The following is a 19,263-nucleotide window of genomic DNA, read 5'->3' on the forward strand; positions in this document are numbered from 1 at the left end:
AGGCCAAGGTACAGAATTTTGTGACCAGTTTAGGTTTAGAAGACAGACTGATTAGTCTTGTATAAAGTGACAAATGAATGATAAAATATGGTAGATGATTAGATTTAGAATTGAGATAGGAACCTAGATCCTTTATTTTTTTATTAGACCATACTGCTTTTCCAGTCTGTCTGTTGCTGACAATATTATAGATATAGGCACAACCAAGACCTCCATCAAAAAGAAATTCCCTTCTGGTACAAATTAGAATTATATGAACATCTTCTATCATATTCTGCAATAAATTCAAAGTGGATATGTTATTTTAATATTAAAGATTATAACATTAAAAAAGGATAAGAGAAGATCATTTAACTTTCAGAATTATGCATAGTAGATTAGTTTATAAGCAAAAAAGGGATAGTTAAGCCAAAAGACATAAATGATTCTGATTGAATGAAGTTACAAAGCCCCTACACATGAATAAAATTAATGAATTATGGATAAGGGAAGCATCAATTGGTAAATAATTTTGTATTTAATATTTCTGACAAGTTATGCTATAAGAACAAAAACAATCCCTAATAGGCAAACTGATTCAAGAATATGTACAAATAATTTTCAAGTGAAGAACTTCAAACTATAAACAATTAGATAAAAGAATGCTTTAAATCACTAATAATAAAGAAAATGCAAATCATAATATTCAGCAAGTTAGCAAGATGACAAAAACTGGGAATAGTAAATGTTGGAGGAGCTATGGAAAGAAAGCACATTAATGCATTGTTGGCAGAGCTGTGAATTTATACTACTCTGGAAAGCAATTTTAACTTAAGAAAATAAAGTGACTGAAATGTCTATTCCTTCTGACAGAAAGATTCCTGTACTAGGAAAATATTCTACTTGCAGGAAGTAACTGACAAAAAGGCTCCCTATACACCCAAATTTTGTAGCAGCACTTTTTGTGGTAGCAAAGAACTAAAAACAAAGTAATGTCCATTGAGAAACAGCTTAATGAACTGTGGTACATGAATGTAACAGATTATCACTGTGCTGTAACAATGACCAAAATGATGACTATATACAGAGAAGCAAAGAAAGATTTACCATGAATTTATGCAAAATGAAGAAGAGCCAGGAAAAATATATATGCAATGACAACAATGTAAATGTAAAGAATAACTGCCATAAAACAGTGAAAAATAAAAATTACAAGGTCATAAAGAACCAGTTTGGTCCCAAAGATCTCTCTCCTGAAGGTGAGAAGAGAGAAGTGAGGGAATCCCATGACTATTAATGCATATAAACTGGGTAAGGTGACAGGAGTCTTGTAATCCCTGATGCTTAAATGGAGAAAATTGGGAGATCTCAAGAGTCCTAAATTTCAATGCTCTAAATATATGTGCTTGGAAAGGAGGAAGAAGGAAGGGATAAAATACTAGACTGGTTAAGGAGGAGCTAACCAGCTCTTGTCTGCAATGGAGACCATCAATAGTAGGAATAGCCACCATATTTCCAGTCTCAGTAAGATAAGACCCAGACTAAAAATTAAAATAAAATAAACACTGCATGCAGTATCAGGATTTAGGTTGGTTTTGGACGTAATGATCAGTTTTGCTGAACCTTTTTTTGTTGTTGTTATTTTAAAAAATCTGTTAGAAAGGATGGTTCTCTGGGAAGAGGAAAGGGAAAACAGAATATAAAAGACATAAATTAGGAATATAAATATATGTATGATTACACACACTTTAAACCCCTACCTTCCATCTTGGAGTCTATGTATTAGTTTCAAGACAGAAGAGTGGTATGGGTTGGACATTTGGGGCAAGTAACTTGTCCAGTCACACAACCAGGAAATATCTGAGGTCAAGCCTGAACCCAGGACCTCCAGTCTCCAGGCCTGGATGTGTCTCCACTGAGCCAGCTAGTTGCTCCAATGTGTGTGTATATTTTTTTTTTTAAAGGAACTCCCCCAGCCCAATTAGATAGAAAAGTCCTATGAGAAAGGGTTCCCTACCTTAAGTCTGAAAGAAGATAAAAACTACTGTAAAAACAAAACATTATTTCTTAAGAAAAAGAGAGACCACAGCATATACCCGTTTCTTAGTATGATATAACAACATAACAGAATATCAATGAAATTTTAAAAATAACCAATCTGACATATAAAATAGGAAAAGACATGAAATACTGTGAATTTAAATGAGCAAGATGAAAAATATTTTCATTGATTTCAATTATATTTTTAAAAAGAATATATGAGTACTAAAGTGGACAAAACAATCAGAAATGGATTAGTGGTTATAACTGCTTGCATGTCAAAATTTATCTTAAAAATATAGTTTTAAGTGTTATAAATTTTCTACTAGCTTTTAAAGTTCATAATAAAGTTTTCTTTTTTTAAGCACAAAAAGTTCCTTGATCCAAGAGGAAACAGGAAAAACCAAATAAATTTGTTTCTGGCTAATTGAAAAAGTAATTAATAACCTTCCTAGAAAATAAGAGGATCAGTTTTGTCACTAATTTGATGAGAAAATGGTTAACAATTTCTGTTTCAGTTTTCCCATCTATAAAATTGGTGTGATACTTGTCCCCACCCACTTCACAATATAATGGAAAGAAGGCTAAGCAGGGAATTGGGCAAGTTACTTAATTTTCTGTGCCTCAGTTTCCTCATCTACAAAAGAGTTTGGACTAAACTACCTGGAAGATTCTTTCCAGATTTAACTCTATGATTACAAGATTTCTAAAATGAAGAAAATGGATAATAAACAAGGAAAAATATACTCCTACTACTAATTTTTCAATTTATTACTGCTGAATACTTTTTCTTTCTTATTAATTATGATAGCATTACCATACTTTTTTTCAGAGCTCTGTGTGTGAATTCTCATTAACACTGTCTAAGACATCTTACTCTGACAGAAAATCTGACCTGGAGACAGACCTGTGAATACTCAGTCAATATCTTCTGATTCCAAAACTGTAACTGACTTGATAACTTTCTTTTAAGTAAAAAGGATAAGGAAATTGTCACCCCCAAAAAATCTGTAAACCAGATGGATTGATTCTACCAATGTCTGGTTACCATAGTCAGAAAAAAAAATTTTTTAAAGAAGCATGGGACAAAGCAGGCACAATCAGCTCAACATGAATATGAAAAAATACTGTTATCTTCACCTTGGTTTTTAACTTAATGCCCCTCCCCCAATACTCTTTTGCCCAAATTCAAAACCACAGGGGTTGATACATTCAATTACACTTGGATAAGAGGATAATTATCTGGATACCAGCCTGGACATGGTGTGTGACAATTTAAAATTGGCCAATCTCAAGCCAGGAGGCACTGGCTGTTGTTATTTATAGGTAGTAAGCAACTTCTGCCTGATGGGTATGAGAAGGAAAAAGTAAACTGACTTTAACTCAGAATTACCTCGGTTTCTCTGCATGATTAGTAGAGCTGGTCCAAACGGAAATAACTAGAAAACAAAACCAGTAGCTACCATCGAATTCTGATTACCCATGGAACTTTGTCTTAAAAACACCACTTGGGCTGGGCAGGTCTGCCCCCCATCCAACATAGACAATTCAACAAATTGCAAATTCAAACAGCTGTACTCCTTAATTATCTGCTGGTCACTGCTACTGACCAGGGATCAATGCCCTGCCGGGGGTTCCATTCCTCTAGACGGGTCACTTATTCATTCGAATTTATTCATTTAAATGTGCTACAGAGCAGCTAGATAGCACAGTGGACAGTAGGCCAGGTCTGGAGTCAGGCAGACGGGCTCAAAACGCCTCAGACACTGTCTAGCTTTATGACCTTAGGCAAGTTCCTTAGCACAGACAGCCTAGTTTTTGCTGCTCTTCTGTCTTAAAATAAGATACTAAGGCAGAAGGTAAGCGTTGTTTGCTTGTTTGTTTGGGGGGGGGGGGGTAGAGATGTGCCATATAAATTTAAGGTATCACTATCACTGTCCCTTTCCACATACTACTAAAAATCCAGTGGTGTCAATCATATACATATAGCTCTTCTACATCATAAGCACCTTGATAGCAAGAATCTGGTCTAATCTAAACTTTATATTTCCCGTGAGTGGCTGCGGCAATACTCTGCACACAATAAGTGCTTAATATTCGCTCCCTAGTATTCTCTTAAATAACAATTTTCTCCTGCTAGAGCAAAATGCCTCTAGCAGACAGCCCAATCCCGTAACCCGATTCCTAGATTCCCGACCCTTTAGGGCTACTTCTGCGGGTGTTCATCCTCTCCTCTGCCGGACGTCAACCTCACTTCTAACTGCCACTGTCAATAGCCCAATCCAGATCACGTCAACCGCAATCTAGTGTCCCAAGTCGGCCCTACCACCCCCAATCAATGACAAGCACCTCCCAGTCTCCAAAGGGCAGCCGGAGAGGACCCCTGGTTTCACCGCCCCACTCGGCCCTCCTTCTCTAGCGTCTCTCTAGCCCTTGCCTCCTCCCCGCGGTCAGCTCCTTCATTTCACCCAGTGGGGAAACTAAGACTCATGGAGACGAAGTGACTTGTGAAAGTCAAACAGCTCGTTCACGTAAGAGTTAGGCCAGAAACCAGAAACCCCGACTCTCAAGTCTCTCAGGGACACCGACCCCGCCCTGCCGTCGGGCGCCTCGGACCCCGCTATCCCCGAGCCCCACCCACTCCACCACTCTTTGGGCCAGCTCCGCCCTGCCCCGCCCCCTCCTCACAACCTTCCCCCAAACCTGTCCCCGGCCCCCAGCCCACGGCGCCCCGTCACCGCTGGATGGCCCAGAGCTGCCTACCTGTGCCGGCCGCTGCCCCCGTCCGCCATGCCTGCCTGCTGGTGCCCGCGCCGTTCGCCGTCCCCTCGGTCTCGAGAACTCCCTGTGGCGCCGCGTCACTAGCGGAGGACTAAGGGAAGAGGACCGCGGGAAGGCAGCTGACACCAAACCGGAAACTCCCTTCCTACTGCCCTCCCCCTAAGGGAGGTTCCCCCCACCCCCGGCCTTCCCACTAGGAACTTCCAGACTTGCTACCAAGGTTCCGCATTCACTGCAGGGCCAGGGGGAGGAGCTGAGCCAGAAACTGGAGAGGAAGGGAGTAGGATGAGCCGAAAAGGGGGATGTGGAGGGAGAGGAGAAGCTGCGGAGTGCCGGACCCACCAGCCAAGCGGCTGCAGGGAGGGAGCCCAAAGAGGCCGGTAGTGGATGAGAGAAGGAAACAGACTTCATGTAGGGGATATATATCTGAGCACACGCGACTATCAGAATGGGTTTCAGTCTCTCCAGAGCAGCTGCCAAAAGTCCAGGCCAGGCTGCTCCTGACTTGGCTGGAGGTAACTTTGCAGCCAGCTTTGATCTCAGATCGCTCGACCCTGATTCTCATGCCTCTTTTATAAGCTTATGACCATTCTTCAACAAGACATCATTTTCACAAAACGGAAACTCCAAAGTATACTGCTGGGGGCTAGAGAAGGGGCGGGGGAGGGGAAGGAGGGGCCGGGAACAAGTGGTGAACCTATATAGAGTTGTTTTATAAGAATCAACTGGGCTGAGTTTCAAACCTCTCACCCTATCTTGAAGGTCACTTGTCTAAGAAGTTTATCTTGCCTGTCGGGCTTGGGCACCGCAAGAACTCAGAAAGTTTCCAGCTCCTAAAAGTGGCTGTTCCATCTACAGACTGAAATGAGATGCAACACCAGCAATTCCTGAAAATTAAAAAGGTGAAGAGTTGCTCATGGGTAAAAAAAAAAATGTTCTTCACTCTATGCCTGGCATAGAGTCATGCTTTGCAATTATTAAATGTGGAAATGAATTGAGGAATGGTTTAATGGTCATTATGTCTTGATACCTTCTCAATCTTGTTTTTGTAGTCATATCATCTAGATGGCTCAGTGAATTGAGAGGTTAGACCCAGAGACTGGGTTCTAATCTGGCCTCAGACACTTCCCAGCTGTGTGACCCTGGGCAAATCACCGAACCCCATTGCCCAGCCCTTAACACCCTTCTGCTTTGGAACCAATACACAGTATTAACCCTTACTTTCCCTCTTGGATTCCCTATTGGAACCAAAAAAAAAATTATCATTCATTTTTTACATCTTGAGTAAAGGTGGGGATCAAATATTAGTTATTTATTTGTGAGGAAATAGGATTGAATTTGGAAACATTTAACTCATTTTCCTTTTTTTTTTTGGTTTTTTACTATTTCATATTAAATCATGAGGAAAGCTAGAACACAGGACAATTGAAAGGGCAGAGATCAGATCAGGGAAAAGAAAAAGTAAAAATGGGAGAGGATACAATAGGAAGCCTGTACATGTCAAGAATAAAAAGTATCCAAACATTAACTGAAAAATCATAGGCACTAAATCAGTTTTCAAATACATAAAGGTTTTTGATCTCTAGTCCCTTCCCCATAAGTCTCCTAAGCCTCTGAGGCAGGTGTTTAGCACAGAGGAAAGAATGCCAGGCCAGGAGTGGCAAGGAACTGGGTTCAAATTTGGCCTCAGCCACTTACTCCCTATGTGATCCTAGCCCTTATTGCACTTCTATCTTAGAACTAATTAATAATCAGACATAAGGTAAGGGATTTTTGTTTTTTGAAGAAAAGAAAATCTATAGCAGATGCTCCACCAAGTGCTATACTAAAAAGGTTATGTTGCTACTTTTAAAGCTACTGAATTTTCTTTTTACAGGTCTACTTGGGAAGCAACTTTACCCAAAGGTCCCACTTTTGTCTTCCTGCTCTCTTTTTCTTTCTACCTAACTTACTCACACTAGATATTCAGTGTAACCACAGAGAAAGTAAAATATAACTTCTTTAAGGCAGAGATGGTGTTGTATAAATCCTTGTTGAAATAAAGAGAGGAAAAAGAGAGAAGGGGAAGAAGTAGAAAACTGAAACTAGAAAGGTTTTTCCTTAGTAAATATTTTAAAAGTTCTAGTTAGTTACATTGCAAATGGATGATTTTGATTGTCATATGGAGTACTCTATTAATAATTTATGACCTCCTTCTGAACTTGCCTCATTCATAATAGGAAATAACCAAGAAAACTAACTCAAATATCAGATGTCAACTCAAATGAAGAGTCTAACCTTGTGTCACTATCACGAATAGATGATGAACTATGCATGCATTATTCACATTAAATAATTCACCTTAACATCATGTCCCTGTAATAAGGGTGTATATAATCTACCCTTTATTCTAAATCTGACAAAAAATACCTCAAGTCTGTAAAGGATAATTTTAGCATTGTGACCTAAACTATATTAATTATTGGTCGCCATGGATATCCCAAATAACAAAAAATTTACTCAAGTCAGTCTGGAAATTTATGGTGATTTAATTAATATAGTGGAAATAAATTTAAGAAGAAGGGAGAAGGAAAAGGGTATAGGATTTCTCCTGCCTGGCTTGTGCTGGGCAGGAATATTAGAGGCTCTAGAAGGTAAAGTTTTGGAGAGAAAAAGAGGAAAGAATCAGCCTGAATTCCAAGAGGGTTTAGCCAAGATGCCTGAACCTGAATTAGCTCAAGGGCAAACTCACCACCAAAACCCAGACAAATAGCTGCCACCACGCCAAGATGTCAGAATGCTTAGCACACTGTCAGCCAGAGACACCTCTCTGGGGAAAAAGGCCCAAGGAGAACAAGTGACTTGCCCTATATAGACGGTTTTACATCACTTTCCTGCATCTCATCTGTACCAATGTTAGCTTAGCTTGACTTAGGAAAGCCCAGGGGGGTCTGTCCTTTTTTCTGCACATGTCTGTTGAAGGCTATCTTCTCAAATACTTAATCCTTGAGTATGGTGCAGACATTCCTGACCTTGTTAAACTAAGTAGGGTGGAGAAATATAGAGTTCCCAAGACTTGATTCTGTTAAACCAAGCATCTCCATTGTTACTAATCAGGAGATAGCTAAATCAGATCTTCTAAAGTATGGTCTGAGTAGGGTGGAGTAGTTTTAAAATTCACAAGTCCAAGGTCATTTTTTCTAAGCGTCCAATTGTTTCATTTTAACAGACTCATAATGTACAGAATATATACAAATACAGTTATGATCAGAAATATTTAGGGAGTTCATTTCACTGTGATTTGTGAAGTTTGTTTTATAAACTGTGGGGATTGGAACCTTTCTTTTTTGTGCAAAATGTGACAACTGGATTTAGGTAAAGCTAGGCTTTTTTGCAGACATGTAGACCCAGCTGTATTTAACTGTAATAAACTGTATTTAAGGACTAAAAAACTTTAGATATTTGAATGGAAATATCTTGAAGATAAAAAATAAGTCAGCTTGTTAAAACACTCAGCAATATCTGAAATTTGAATGACTAAGCAGGGAAGAAACAGAAGATCAATTTCATTGAACTGTCTTTCACTTCTCAACCAAGAGCTCTAAGAGTGTAGCAATGACATCTTTGATAACAAAATTAGATAAGAGTATTTGGTCATAAAATAATCAACTAGTTCAGATGATCACAAGTCTGTTATTGTAGGATTATTGCTGACAGCCAGCCAGAGCAGAATTTACCAAGCTTTCGCGTGATATAGTCACAGCAAGTACTATGATGTCAATATAGCAGCAGGACTTAAGGTTGGCTACTCAATGATTTCTGAACCCTCATAGCAAAACTTAAAGAGAATATCGTGGAGACACAGCAAGACAATTAAGAAAATACACACAAGACTTTGTTTCCAATCCATTTACTAGCTCATCAAAGTCATATCACAAAGCATTTATACCAAATGTACAATAACAGATAGAATAACGTTTAACAGGCACAAGTGGAGCTTTTAGATTAGGTGAAAAAAAATGCCTGTGTGTAAGATAAATAAAAAGGAGAAAATCCTACAATTTTGGACCCATGAAAAAACACTTTATATAGGTCAGCTAACTCTGAAAAGCAAATATAGACCCTGAAAAATGAAGTGGCATGCCTAAGGTAGGACAAGAGACAAGACCTCAGTTGTTCAGATTCCTTGTTTGGCGCTGTTTCCATTTCATCACATTTACAAGTTTGGCTGAAAAAGATGTTACCATAAGCATCATTTAATATTTACTGAGTGTCCACTATGCTAAGGACTGCTTGATCCTATGAAAAAGCTAACAAATTCAGACAAGTCAGTCTGAATGAATTAGCAATGTGCACACCAGTAAAGTATTGATTTGGGAGAGCTAGGGTTCTGCTATTTTATTCAAAATTTGTGTCAATTTCAAGGGTACAATGAATTAGAAATTCTAGAAGTACAAATAAGAAACAAAAAATTAAAAATATCTGGCCCTATACAGGGTAGGCCCAGTAATTGCCAAACTGTCCACCGATCTCTGTTTTAATTGACTAGATATGCAAATGCTTGTTGAATTGTAAGCTCAGAATATAAACAAATTTAAAAATTCATCATTTCTTTTTGGGCTTTCTTTACCCTGCTCTTCAAAGGATCAATAGTAGAAACAGCCAAATGCAGCTACGACACAGAACAAACTGTCCTGAGAAAACAAGAGAAAATGTTTTTAGTGCTAATAACAATGTACTTGCAACATTTATGATTGAAATCATAACTATTAGATCATTTCTGGATATTCTGAAGGAATTCATCATGGATGGACACTCCAAAAAGGCAATATGAACCATTGCCAGCCTTCTTGTTCATTATTATTCTTCCATAGAGGATCTAGTCAACTTAATGCTCTTTCAATATATCAATTTTAATACTATGCCACTCAGATTTTCTATCTATTCTCTCTCATCCTTAATCAGTAACTAGTCATACTTATTTTCTGATATTCTTGGTAATATCCTTTGCTCAGAACATTAAAAAAAATTTCCTTCCTCTTACCAATGGTAGCACTGCATAGTAGACAAAGAGATCTATCATGACAGGTGAGTGACACACTGGCTAAAATACTGGCCCTGGAGTCAGGAAGACATGAGTTCAAATCTGGCCTCCTACACTTAGTAGCTATGTAACCCTGGGCAAGGCACTTAATCCTGTTTGCAAAATAAAAAACACTATCTTCAGAGTCAGGAAGACCTAAATTCAACTCCAGCCTCTTCACACATTCTGTAATAGCCACGTGACCCTAAACAAGTAACAACCTCAGTGCCCTAGGCAACTCTCTAAAAAAATATGTTCCATATTGATAGAGGAATTTTCCTCACCAGGAGTTCTCTACATGGTGAAATCATAAAGAAAAATAACATCTAGAGTTGTTCCTGAAAGGATAAGCTATGATGATAGTGTAAAGAGCACTCAAACAAGAGTAATAAGTATTGGGCTCTAGACCCCCTTCACCACTTAATAGTTATGTCAACTTGAATAAAAGCCATTCATCTTTCTGGGCCTCCACTGACTCATTTGTAAAATGAAGGAGTTGAACTAGATGATTTCTAAAGATTCTTTTCAGGTATAACAGTATATGAGATATTTCTATGAGCACAGATGTGTTAGATGTGATAGAAACCACACAGCAGTTATGTTATAAAAATTAGGAATTAAATTACAATAGTATCCAGGTTGGAAGTTTTTTGACACTCAATAAGAATTTGTGAAGTGCTTATCATTTGCCAGGAACAGTGCCTGAGGCTAGAGAAACAAAGATAAAAAGGGAACAAGTCCTTGCCTTCAAAGTGTCTGCAATATAGTGACAATATATGAGTGTACATGAACACGCATGTGTATATACATACATGTATGTAACATAATACATACAAAGTCACTTGCTACTACCTCTCCAACTTGGCCTCCACGTGTTTGTAGGTCAAGGGGGCAAAGAGAAGGTAACTACTCTCAAGGGTCCCAAAGTAGCCTAAGTAAATTCACTGCTTACACTACAGTTCATGAGCACCTACCAAAGCACTTAACCTTAGTAGTCAGGCAAGAGGAACAATTTAACTCAGAGTAAGATGGCATAGAAGGAAGAGGAGCTATAAAACATTCCCCTCATAGTTATGCGTCATTCGTGTGGAGAAAAGAGGCACAGACTTGGAGTACAGTGATAGACACGGGGAACACATGTAATCACGTGCAACTCACTCTCCTCCGGCTTCATAGGACCTTGATGTCCTTTCTCTTCTCGTGTAGTCATCCTAACCCCTGTCAACATGGAATCTAGGAATCCCAAACTTGTTACCTAATGAGATCTGATGAACCCCAAGTTTCAGGACTAGCTTATAGATTGGAGACCCCAAAGCTTATCCTTGTTCCCTGTTCCCAAGAGAATCTACTCTGAAGGGAATTCCAGGCTAGCAGAATAGACTGAGTGGGGGACCCTCTGGGGAATGACAATCCTAGTTGGGTGAGACCAAGCATAGGCTAAGGATCCTTTAGTCTCCATTGAAGCAGCCCCTTCTCTTACACCCTAGCCTCTAGCTAGGATTCCTTTCCCAAGCTTGACTGTATCATATTGGTGTCGTTTGAACACTCCCATTTTCCTTGTAGCTATAGTGATGTCAATCATCTCTCCCTGTCCCTGGACTCCCCAAATGGTATAGAGGTTCCCCAAGTTCTTTTGTTCCTCAGAGTCCATCCTGAGTCGGTGGCACTCCCAGGGGGCAGTGACCAGGGCGTCTGTGCAGTCTCGGGGGGCAGCTCTGTTGTCATGGCCTATTAGCGCTGAGGCCTTTAGCGCTGAACCCCTTTAGCCCTTGATTAAAGAGAGATTTTGGCTATTTAATAGTTCTGTGTTTTTTCTAGTTGACACCCCCTGGATTTGCTTCTCTCCATAGCTCACTCTCAGCTGCAAAGGCTAATTCTCTCTTGAATCTCTTAGACAGCTCATTCCCTGATGCCACAGATCTGGTTCCTTCTGCCTTCTGCTTGTTTCTGTGTCTGTCTAAAATCAACAATCTTTTTTTCTGTTATGGACCTCCTGCCTCCCAAGTCTGATGAAACCTATCAACCCCTTCTTTGAGGAATGTTTTTAAATGCACAAAATAGAACAATAGGATTGCAAAGAAAACAAATGTTGGTGAAAATATTTAATTTTTTTCCCATTCAATTTCACAGCTACCCTAGGACTCTCCATGCTGTATACAAGAGATATAAAAAAAGGCTATAACTTTTTAAAAATAAAAATTATCTATGAAGAATAGGGGAACTATAAAGAGACTATAGTTATCTAATCCATCTCTATTTTTAAGCAGATTCATTCAAAGTATCTTTAAAAAAATACTCTTTTGTAAGGGGGAAAATGAAGAAAAGCAAAATTTGCAAAAACGGGACTGTGCATAAGTAAAAGGCAAAGATTTGAAGGAGGGTCTGCTCACACACACAAAACTGAAAGAAGAGTTCCAGAATCTGGGGAAGGGATCAAACAGAGAACCTGAAAGAGCTGGATGTCAAGGAGAGTGGAGAGGTTACTTCCTGTTGGCCATTTTGTTTATGCCTAAAGAAGGTAACTGACCTTTACCTGCTGAAACCCAGAGGTTCCTGTATTTCCTGTCATTCAGAGATTCCCGAGATCATTTCTATCCCTGTCTCCAGTTACCATCTCCCATGATCCTGTGAGCTTCTGTATTTCTGCGAGATCCTGACTCTGTGTGTTGTGTGAGCTGCCAAGACCCAGTAAACTGCCAGTGAAGACAGGCCAGCCATCTTGGCCCTTGGCCTCTGGCCTACAAGGGTGAACTCATCACCTTTCTAGCTATCTCATCCTGATAAACTGTTCGCTAGTCAATCAATAATTTGTGGACCAGTAGATCAGTGTGGTTAGTTAGTTTATTTGGTAGAGTGAGACAGAATAGGAATAGTGTAGCCTACAGATCTATGAAGACGGTCCCTGAGGACCCATAGTGGGTTTTGGGTGAAGAAATAAGATTATTAAGTTTAGGGACACCTTTTCCCTGGTCCTCAACATTTCTCTTTACCTTATTATAAGTAAATGTATGTTACTGTTTAACAACAAAAGTCGGATAGCGTTTAACCTTGTAAGCTGCCTCTCAGACGGTATACTCAACAGTGAAACCAGTAAGTCTACAAACCCATCTATCCATCATAATCATTTAATTTCAGTTTAAAATCTTTAAAAAAAAAACAAATCTTACCTTCTGTCAGTACTAATTCTAAGAGAAAAGAGCAACAAAGGCTAGGAAATCAGGGTTAAGTGACTTGCCCAGGGTCACACAGCTAGGAAATATCTGAGGCCATATTTGAACTCAGATCCTCCCAACTCCTGGCCTGCTGTTTTATTCACCATGCTACCTAGCTGCCCCTAAAAAGTCTTGAGAAAAATGAAATATGCTACCCACTTCCTGATAAGAGGTGATGGCCTGCAAGTATGACATATTGGGGTGGGTGAGGGATGTCCAATGTGGGAATTCATTTTGTTGATACTATGTATGTTTATATACTACATGTTTATAATGGGTTTTGTTTTTTCTTGTTTTCTCAAAATAGGGGAAGGAAAAAGTGGGAAAGAGAAAATACTGATCTGAAAATAAAATAAAATTCAACAAAAAAAATTGTTTTTAATCTTGAGATTGTTATCCAGCATTTAACACTGTGTACATACTGCAGTTAATTCCTATTAAGTATGGGTCTGAAATGAGTTGGTGATTTTTAGATTTTTTTTGTTATTCCAAACTTGACAACAAAAATAAGCATTTACTTATACAAAGAATAAACACGAAACAACTTTCTATTATATATAGCTTATTTTAAATGTATATGCATATAAGTAGATGTAAAGATAGCTCACATTCAGCTTATTAGTTCTAAAGCTATCCTGACTATTTATCTCTCCCCCAAAATCCTGCTATTCAGTGGCACCTTTAAAAAATGCTTCATTGATATTTTCATTATCCTTTTTTTCTATCAATATTTATTCACCTTCTCTGCCCTCCCTCCTCAATACTCCCTTGTAATCACCAAGCATAGTCAAGCAAAACACATCATATGTTGCCCAAGGCTGAAAGTATGTGTCATTCCTTACCTCCAAGCTACAACCTCTCTATCAACAGGTAGAAAGCCTGTCCTGTCATTGTCCTCACATGGAGTTGTGGTCAGTCACTGCACCGAACAGATTTTCCAGATCTTTAAAAGTCGCTCCTCACCACTGTTCAAATTGCTCTAGGGGTTCTGCTCACTCCTTGAGCATCATTTCACTGAAGTCTTCCCAGGTCCTCCTGAATTTGACCCCTTCATCATTTCAGCACAATATTCCACTAAATTCTTACACAACTTATTCAGCTACTCTCCAATGGATGATTACTACCCACTCTCCAGTTCTTTACAGAAAAAAAAAAGTACAGTCATGAGTCTTCCTTCTTTAACTCTTTAGGATATCACTGATGGGTCAAAGGGTATGAACAGTCCAATGACTTCCTGGATATATTTTCCTCCAATATGACTGTACAAATTCACAAATCCATAAGTTCCACTGGTATGCCTGTTCTCCCACATCTCCTCCAATAACTGCCATCTTCTCCTACCAAAATCCCTGCCAAAATAATGGGTGCAAGAAAGAACCTTGGAGCTTTTCCGATTTTCATCTATTCTAGCTTAGCAATATGGAATATTTTCTGACATGTTTGTTGACATCCTGTCCCTCCTCTCACCATTTATCTTTTGGACAAAGACCTCTGCTCTCATATACCTGAATCAATTCCCTATTAAATTTTAGGGTTTTATTTTCTGATTTTTTTAAACCTTTATCTTCTGGCTTAGAATCAAGACTCTGTATTGGTTCCAAGCTAGAAGAGCATTAAGGGCTAGGCAATGAGAGTTAAGTAACTTGCTCAGGTTTATACAGCTAGGAAGTGTCTGATGCCACATTTGAACCCAGGACCTCCTATTTCTAGGCCTTTATATCTATGCAATCAAAACTCCATTCCGTCCTCTGTGATCCCTTCCATTCCTTGCCTAATCAATAATGCCTCTACTAATCATAGCCACAAATTGTTACTTAGATTTGTTATTAATGATGTGACCTTTTATATCTACACGTATCTTTCTGGAGCTTATTGTTGTATATAGTATGAGATGATGGTTTTAACCTAATTTATGCCAGATTGCTTCCTAGTTTTTCCAAAAGTTTGTGTTCAATAGTGTCTTTCCCCTAGTAGTTGGAGTAGTTAAGTTTATCAAGCTCTATTCTCCAATTTCCCATTGTTTCTGGGATTTTGCTTTATTAATCTGTCCCCCTGATCAATTTTTCCATTTTTAAATCAGTATCAAATAATATTAATTTAAGTTTTTAAAACTCTTACCTTTTGTCTTAGAATCAATACCAAGTATCAGTTCCAAGGCAGAGAAGTGGTAAAGGTTAGGCAACTGGGATTAAGTGACTTGCCCAAGGTCATATAGCTGGTTAGTATCTAAGGCCAGATTTAAACCCAGGAAATCCTCTCTCTAAGCCTGGCTTTCTATCCACTGAGCCACTAGCTACTCCCATCCCAAATAATTTTAAATATCATTGCTCTATAGCATAGTTTGTTATCTGGTACTGCTAAATCATCTTCCTTCCCTTCACACATTATGTTTAACATGATTCTTTTATTCAGGTCTGGATGAACCTTACTCCCCTCAAGAAAAATTGCCATATATAGAACAGAATAAGAGGCCTACAACTGAAATCACAAATCTGTTCCACACACCTTGCTTTTTAAAAGTGTATAATAAATTCAAAAGGTTACTTTGAAGGTTTCTTGCTTATGTTTCCTTCTGAACTCCTGTCAGTGCTTCCCTTGAGTTTTTTATATGCCTAAAGACTCTGGTGTTTCTTTTCTTCTTTTTTTGGAGGTAACCCTATCACTAGCTCCCCTCTATGTACCCTTGTACTTTCTTCAACAAACTGGAAAACAAAATCCATGTAGCAGAACAAACCACCATATTGGCCAAGTCCAAACATGCATGTCTCATTTTGTTCCTCTAGGATCTTAAGAGACTAAGGGTCTATTGAGCCATTTCTTTTTAAACCCTTACTTTCTAGCCTAGAAACTCTATGGCAAAAGAGCAATTGGGGTTAAGTGACTTGCCCACATATTCCTAGGTAAAAAGTGTCTGAGGCCAGATTTTACCTCATATCCTCCTGACTCCAGGCCTGATCTTCCTGTGCTGTCTGCTGCCCCTGAGGCAGTCTTAAAGTAACTACCTTCATCAGATGAGAGCTCCTCTTTTGAATCAATCAATCAAAGGCTTTAAAGTAGATAGAAAAAGTTCTTAATCATTGTGGAAAGAACAAAAGCCACTGAATGGAATTAAATGATGCTATACAGAGTAAGTGAACTGGGATTAGTTGAAGAGATTCAGTCATACTCTACCAGGGATAAAACAATAAACCAGTTTGGAATCTATTTGACTCTCTGGTCAGCCTAGTGGTGAAAACGATTCCGGCCAACCTCCTCAAAAAAGGGAAGTAGTCCCCTTGGGGGGAGGAGATCCCCACAGACCAGAGGACCACCTTGTGAGTTCTGAAGGGTACGAGAATGCACACTTCCCAGGGCATCATAATAATATCTCCAGAACCAGAGTAGCTGAAAGTGGAAGCAAAGAACAAACCAGACACACTAGGGGAAGGCAAGCTCAGTTCTCTATAAGGATAACCAGCAGAAAGCTACCCCTCACTTAAGTGAAACTTCATGAAGACCAATAAGAGAGAAAAGGAGTTCCTACAATCGGTTGCTGTGAATCTCTCCCTTTGCCCCAAGAACTCTCTAAGCTTGAGCCTACTTTTCCTTGGACTCTGAATTTGTGGGCAAGTGGGCCCAAAGTTTGAGCAAAGGATTTGTAGCAATTATTCTTACTATACCACTTTGGCAGTACCCATTTTTAAAAGCCTAACTGGTAATCATGAAGGAAGCCCACTGATAAAGGCTCATGAGCAAAAGCTTAAGAACAATGTCTCCAGCACCTCAGAGTTGCCCATAAAACCAACAACCAGCGACCCTCTGGAAAGCCAACTTTCTAATATGAACAGGAATTTGGGATAACAACAGCCTCAAAGCACATACTACAAGTTTCACTGCCTCTCAGGCAATACCTGATGCCTCCTTTTCAGGCCTCTAAAATTATGGTTGTTCATGGCAGTGATCATAGTTCTCAAGCCTTTCAAAGTTGTTTTTCTTTACATTATACAACACAATAAACATTGAGCACCTATTGTGTTCCAGACACTGTGCTAACCACTGGTAACATCATAAACGGAAAGACAGCTCCTGCCCTCAAGAAGCTGGTACCCAGTGCCGGCCCCGATGATGATGGAGATGGGAATATAATCCGCTAAGCTTGTGAGCCCTCTTTTATATAGGCTTTGGGAATACTCTTTTGCTCTGCCCTCCAATCAGATGAGCAGAGTCCACTTATATAAATCGTGCTCCTCGTTCTGCTCTCTTCATCCTTCTTCAGTTTGTATATTGTTCCTCGGTTTGTATGAAAACATGTCTTTCATTATTTTTTATGTTGCAATAATGTTCCACTACATTCATATACCATCACCTGACCATTCCCCAACAGATAGGGGGACTGTTATAGCATTATAACATTATAACAAAGATCGATTATAAATATTTTAGAATATATGGATCCTTTTCCTTTTTTGGACCTCTTTGAGGTAAAGGCTTTTCTAGATCCACACTGAAGTAAAAGGAGGGCTACACTTCGCTTAGCTATCTTAACGTGAAGTTTCCATCTCTCTCTAATGTTGTCTCTACCTTAATATTTGCTCATTCTCTAATGGTAACAAACATACCCCAGATCTCATCCATCATTAAAAAACCCTCACTAGATCCCTTCCATATTGGCAAGCTATTATCCCTTTATTATTTATATTATTTATTAATGTAAATATTAACTATTTATTATCCCCAGTATTCCAAGTTATTTCTCCTCCCGTTCACAAAACTTTTCCCAGGAAAAGTTCTCTCTACTCATTGCTTCTACTTCCTCTCTTCTCACTCTTCAGTTCCTTGCAAGCTGTACTCCAACCTCACCTAAATGAAGCTGCTCTCTCCAAAGTTACAAATAATCTATTCTTTAATGGACAAATCTAATGACTTTTTCTAGTCCTCACCAGGAGTCTCTCTACAGCATTTGACACTGTTGATTACTCTCCTGCTTCTCCTACTACTTGTCTGCCTTCAAAGAGCCTTTCCCAGCCTTCCTGAATTTAGTGCCCTTCCTCTGTTGATTATTTTCAATTTATCTTGCATCTTCTCTTGTTTGTACACAGTTGCTCAAGTGTTGCCTTCTCCTTTTATACTGTGAGCTCCTTGAGAGCATGATCTGTCTTTTACCTTCCTTGTATCCGAGGAAAATTAATGTTGAATTACATTATTAGCAATATTTCTATGTGAATCCATTCATTTTTCTCAAACCCCCAACCTCTGACGGTCAGGTAGTTCAGTTCTCAAGCAAATGTAATTAATCCCAGGCCACTAGGCATCTAACCAAACCAGGCTGGGAACTTTGTCTTTTGTTAAAGGCAGGATGGATACTTATCTATAAGCAAGGATACCCTCCCTGAGACATTCCAAAGCCCAAGCCTCTTTGTCCTGACTAAACATATCATCTAGATTTGAGGTTGATCAGATCTACAATAGGGGAAAGAGCCATTGAAAATATGATTGAGGCAACTTATATTTTTCTTAGGCTTGCTAGAGTAAGCTGGGTTTCATAAACAAGCTGACATTCTATTTCTTAGAAAGGCCAGGTCAGCCATGTTTCCTTCTCTAGCTTAGTGAAGTTGTAGGAATCTATCCACCTGAGGAGTAAGCCTTTCCTTCCCCCTTTTCCCATGAAGTAATGGGGAGAAAGTGAGATCTCTAAGATGACCTCCTCTTTTAAAATATCTACCAATAAAGACTTCCAGGGGAGGTCGAAAGAATGCACCATCGAAAGATGATGGAAGGATACCATCTGGCTTGGGGGGGGGGGGGGTTCTGCACAAAGGCACCTGTGATCATCTTTTTTAACAGATCGCATGCCCCTATTAATAAATAATGTTCCACTCAGAGAAATGGCCTCTATTTATTTATTGGTTAAAATTCCCCGGGTGCTACATATGCCTGGCATTTAGTCCGGTGACTGGCACAACAGGTACTTCATAAATGCTTAATGACTTGACTTTTCATTCTTCTTTTCTGGACCATAACCTATGCCTCACCCCTTAACTGTAGGTATATTCAAAGGCTCTATCTTGGACGTTTTTCTCTTTATAATCTCTCTTCTCATAGGTTCAATGACTATATCTTATGCCAATGACTCCCAGATCTACATATCCATCCTTATTCTCTCTCCTGAACTAATCACTTATTAGACATTTCAATCAAGATGCTCCATAG

The 19,263-nt window shown here is 39.1% G+C and overlaps 1 protein-coding gene across 6 annotated transcripts in view; it reads right to left on the reverse strand.

The window, feature by feature from the left end:
• The window catches only part of PCYT1A (phosphate cytidylyltransferase 1A, choline), a 135,077-nt gene that overhangs the window by 112,530 nt on the left and 3,284 nt on the right, over positions 1-19,263 (reverse strand). For 3 of the 6 annotated variants that reach the window (XR_008911757.1, XM_056797171.1, XM_056797172.1), the window contains exons 3-5: positions 5,590-5,687; positions 4,783-4,891; positions 3,413-3,458 (exon numbers count right to left, since the gene is read on the reverse strand). The exons of 1 other annotated variant lie outside the window; for it this stretch is intronic. Coding sequence is in view for 4 of the 5 variants with exons in the window: in XM_056797171.1 (XP_056653149.1) it covers positions 3,413-3,458; positions 4,783-4,891; positions 5,590-5,652 (218 nt within the window). In the remaining variant the exon portion in view is untranslated. Of the gene's footprint in view, positions 1-3,412; positions 3,459-4,782; positions 4,892-5,589; positions 5,688-19,263 lie in introns of those variants that run through there. 2 more of the 6 variants (XM_056797173.1, XM_007493864.3) reach the window with 2 other exon arrangements.

This window comes from Monodelphis domestica, chromosome 4 (assembly GCF_027887165.1).
Source record: "Monodelphis domestica isolate mMonDom1 chromosome 4, mMonDom1.pri, whole genome shotgun sequence".
Taxonomy (NCBI): domain Eukaryota; kingdom Metazoa; phylum Chordata; class Mammalia; order Didelphimorphia; family Didelphidae; genus Monodelphis; species Monodelphis domestica.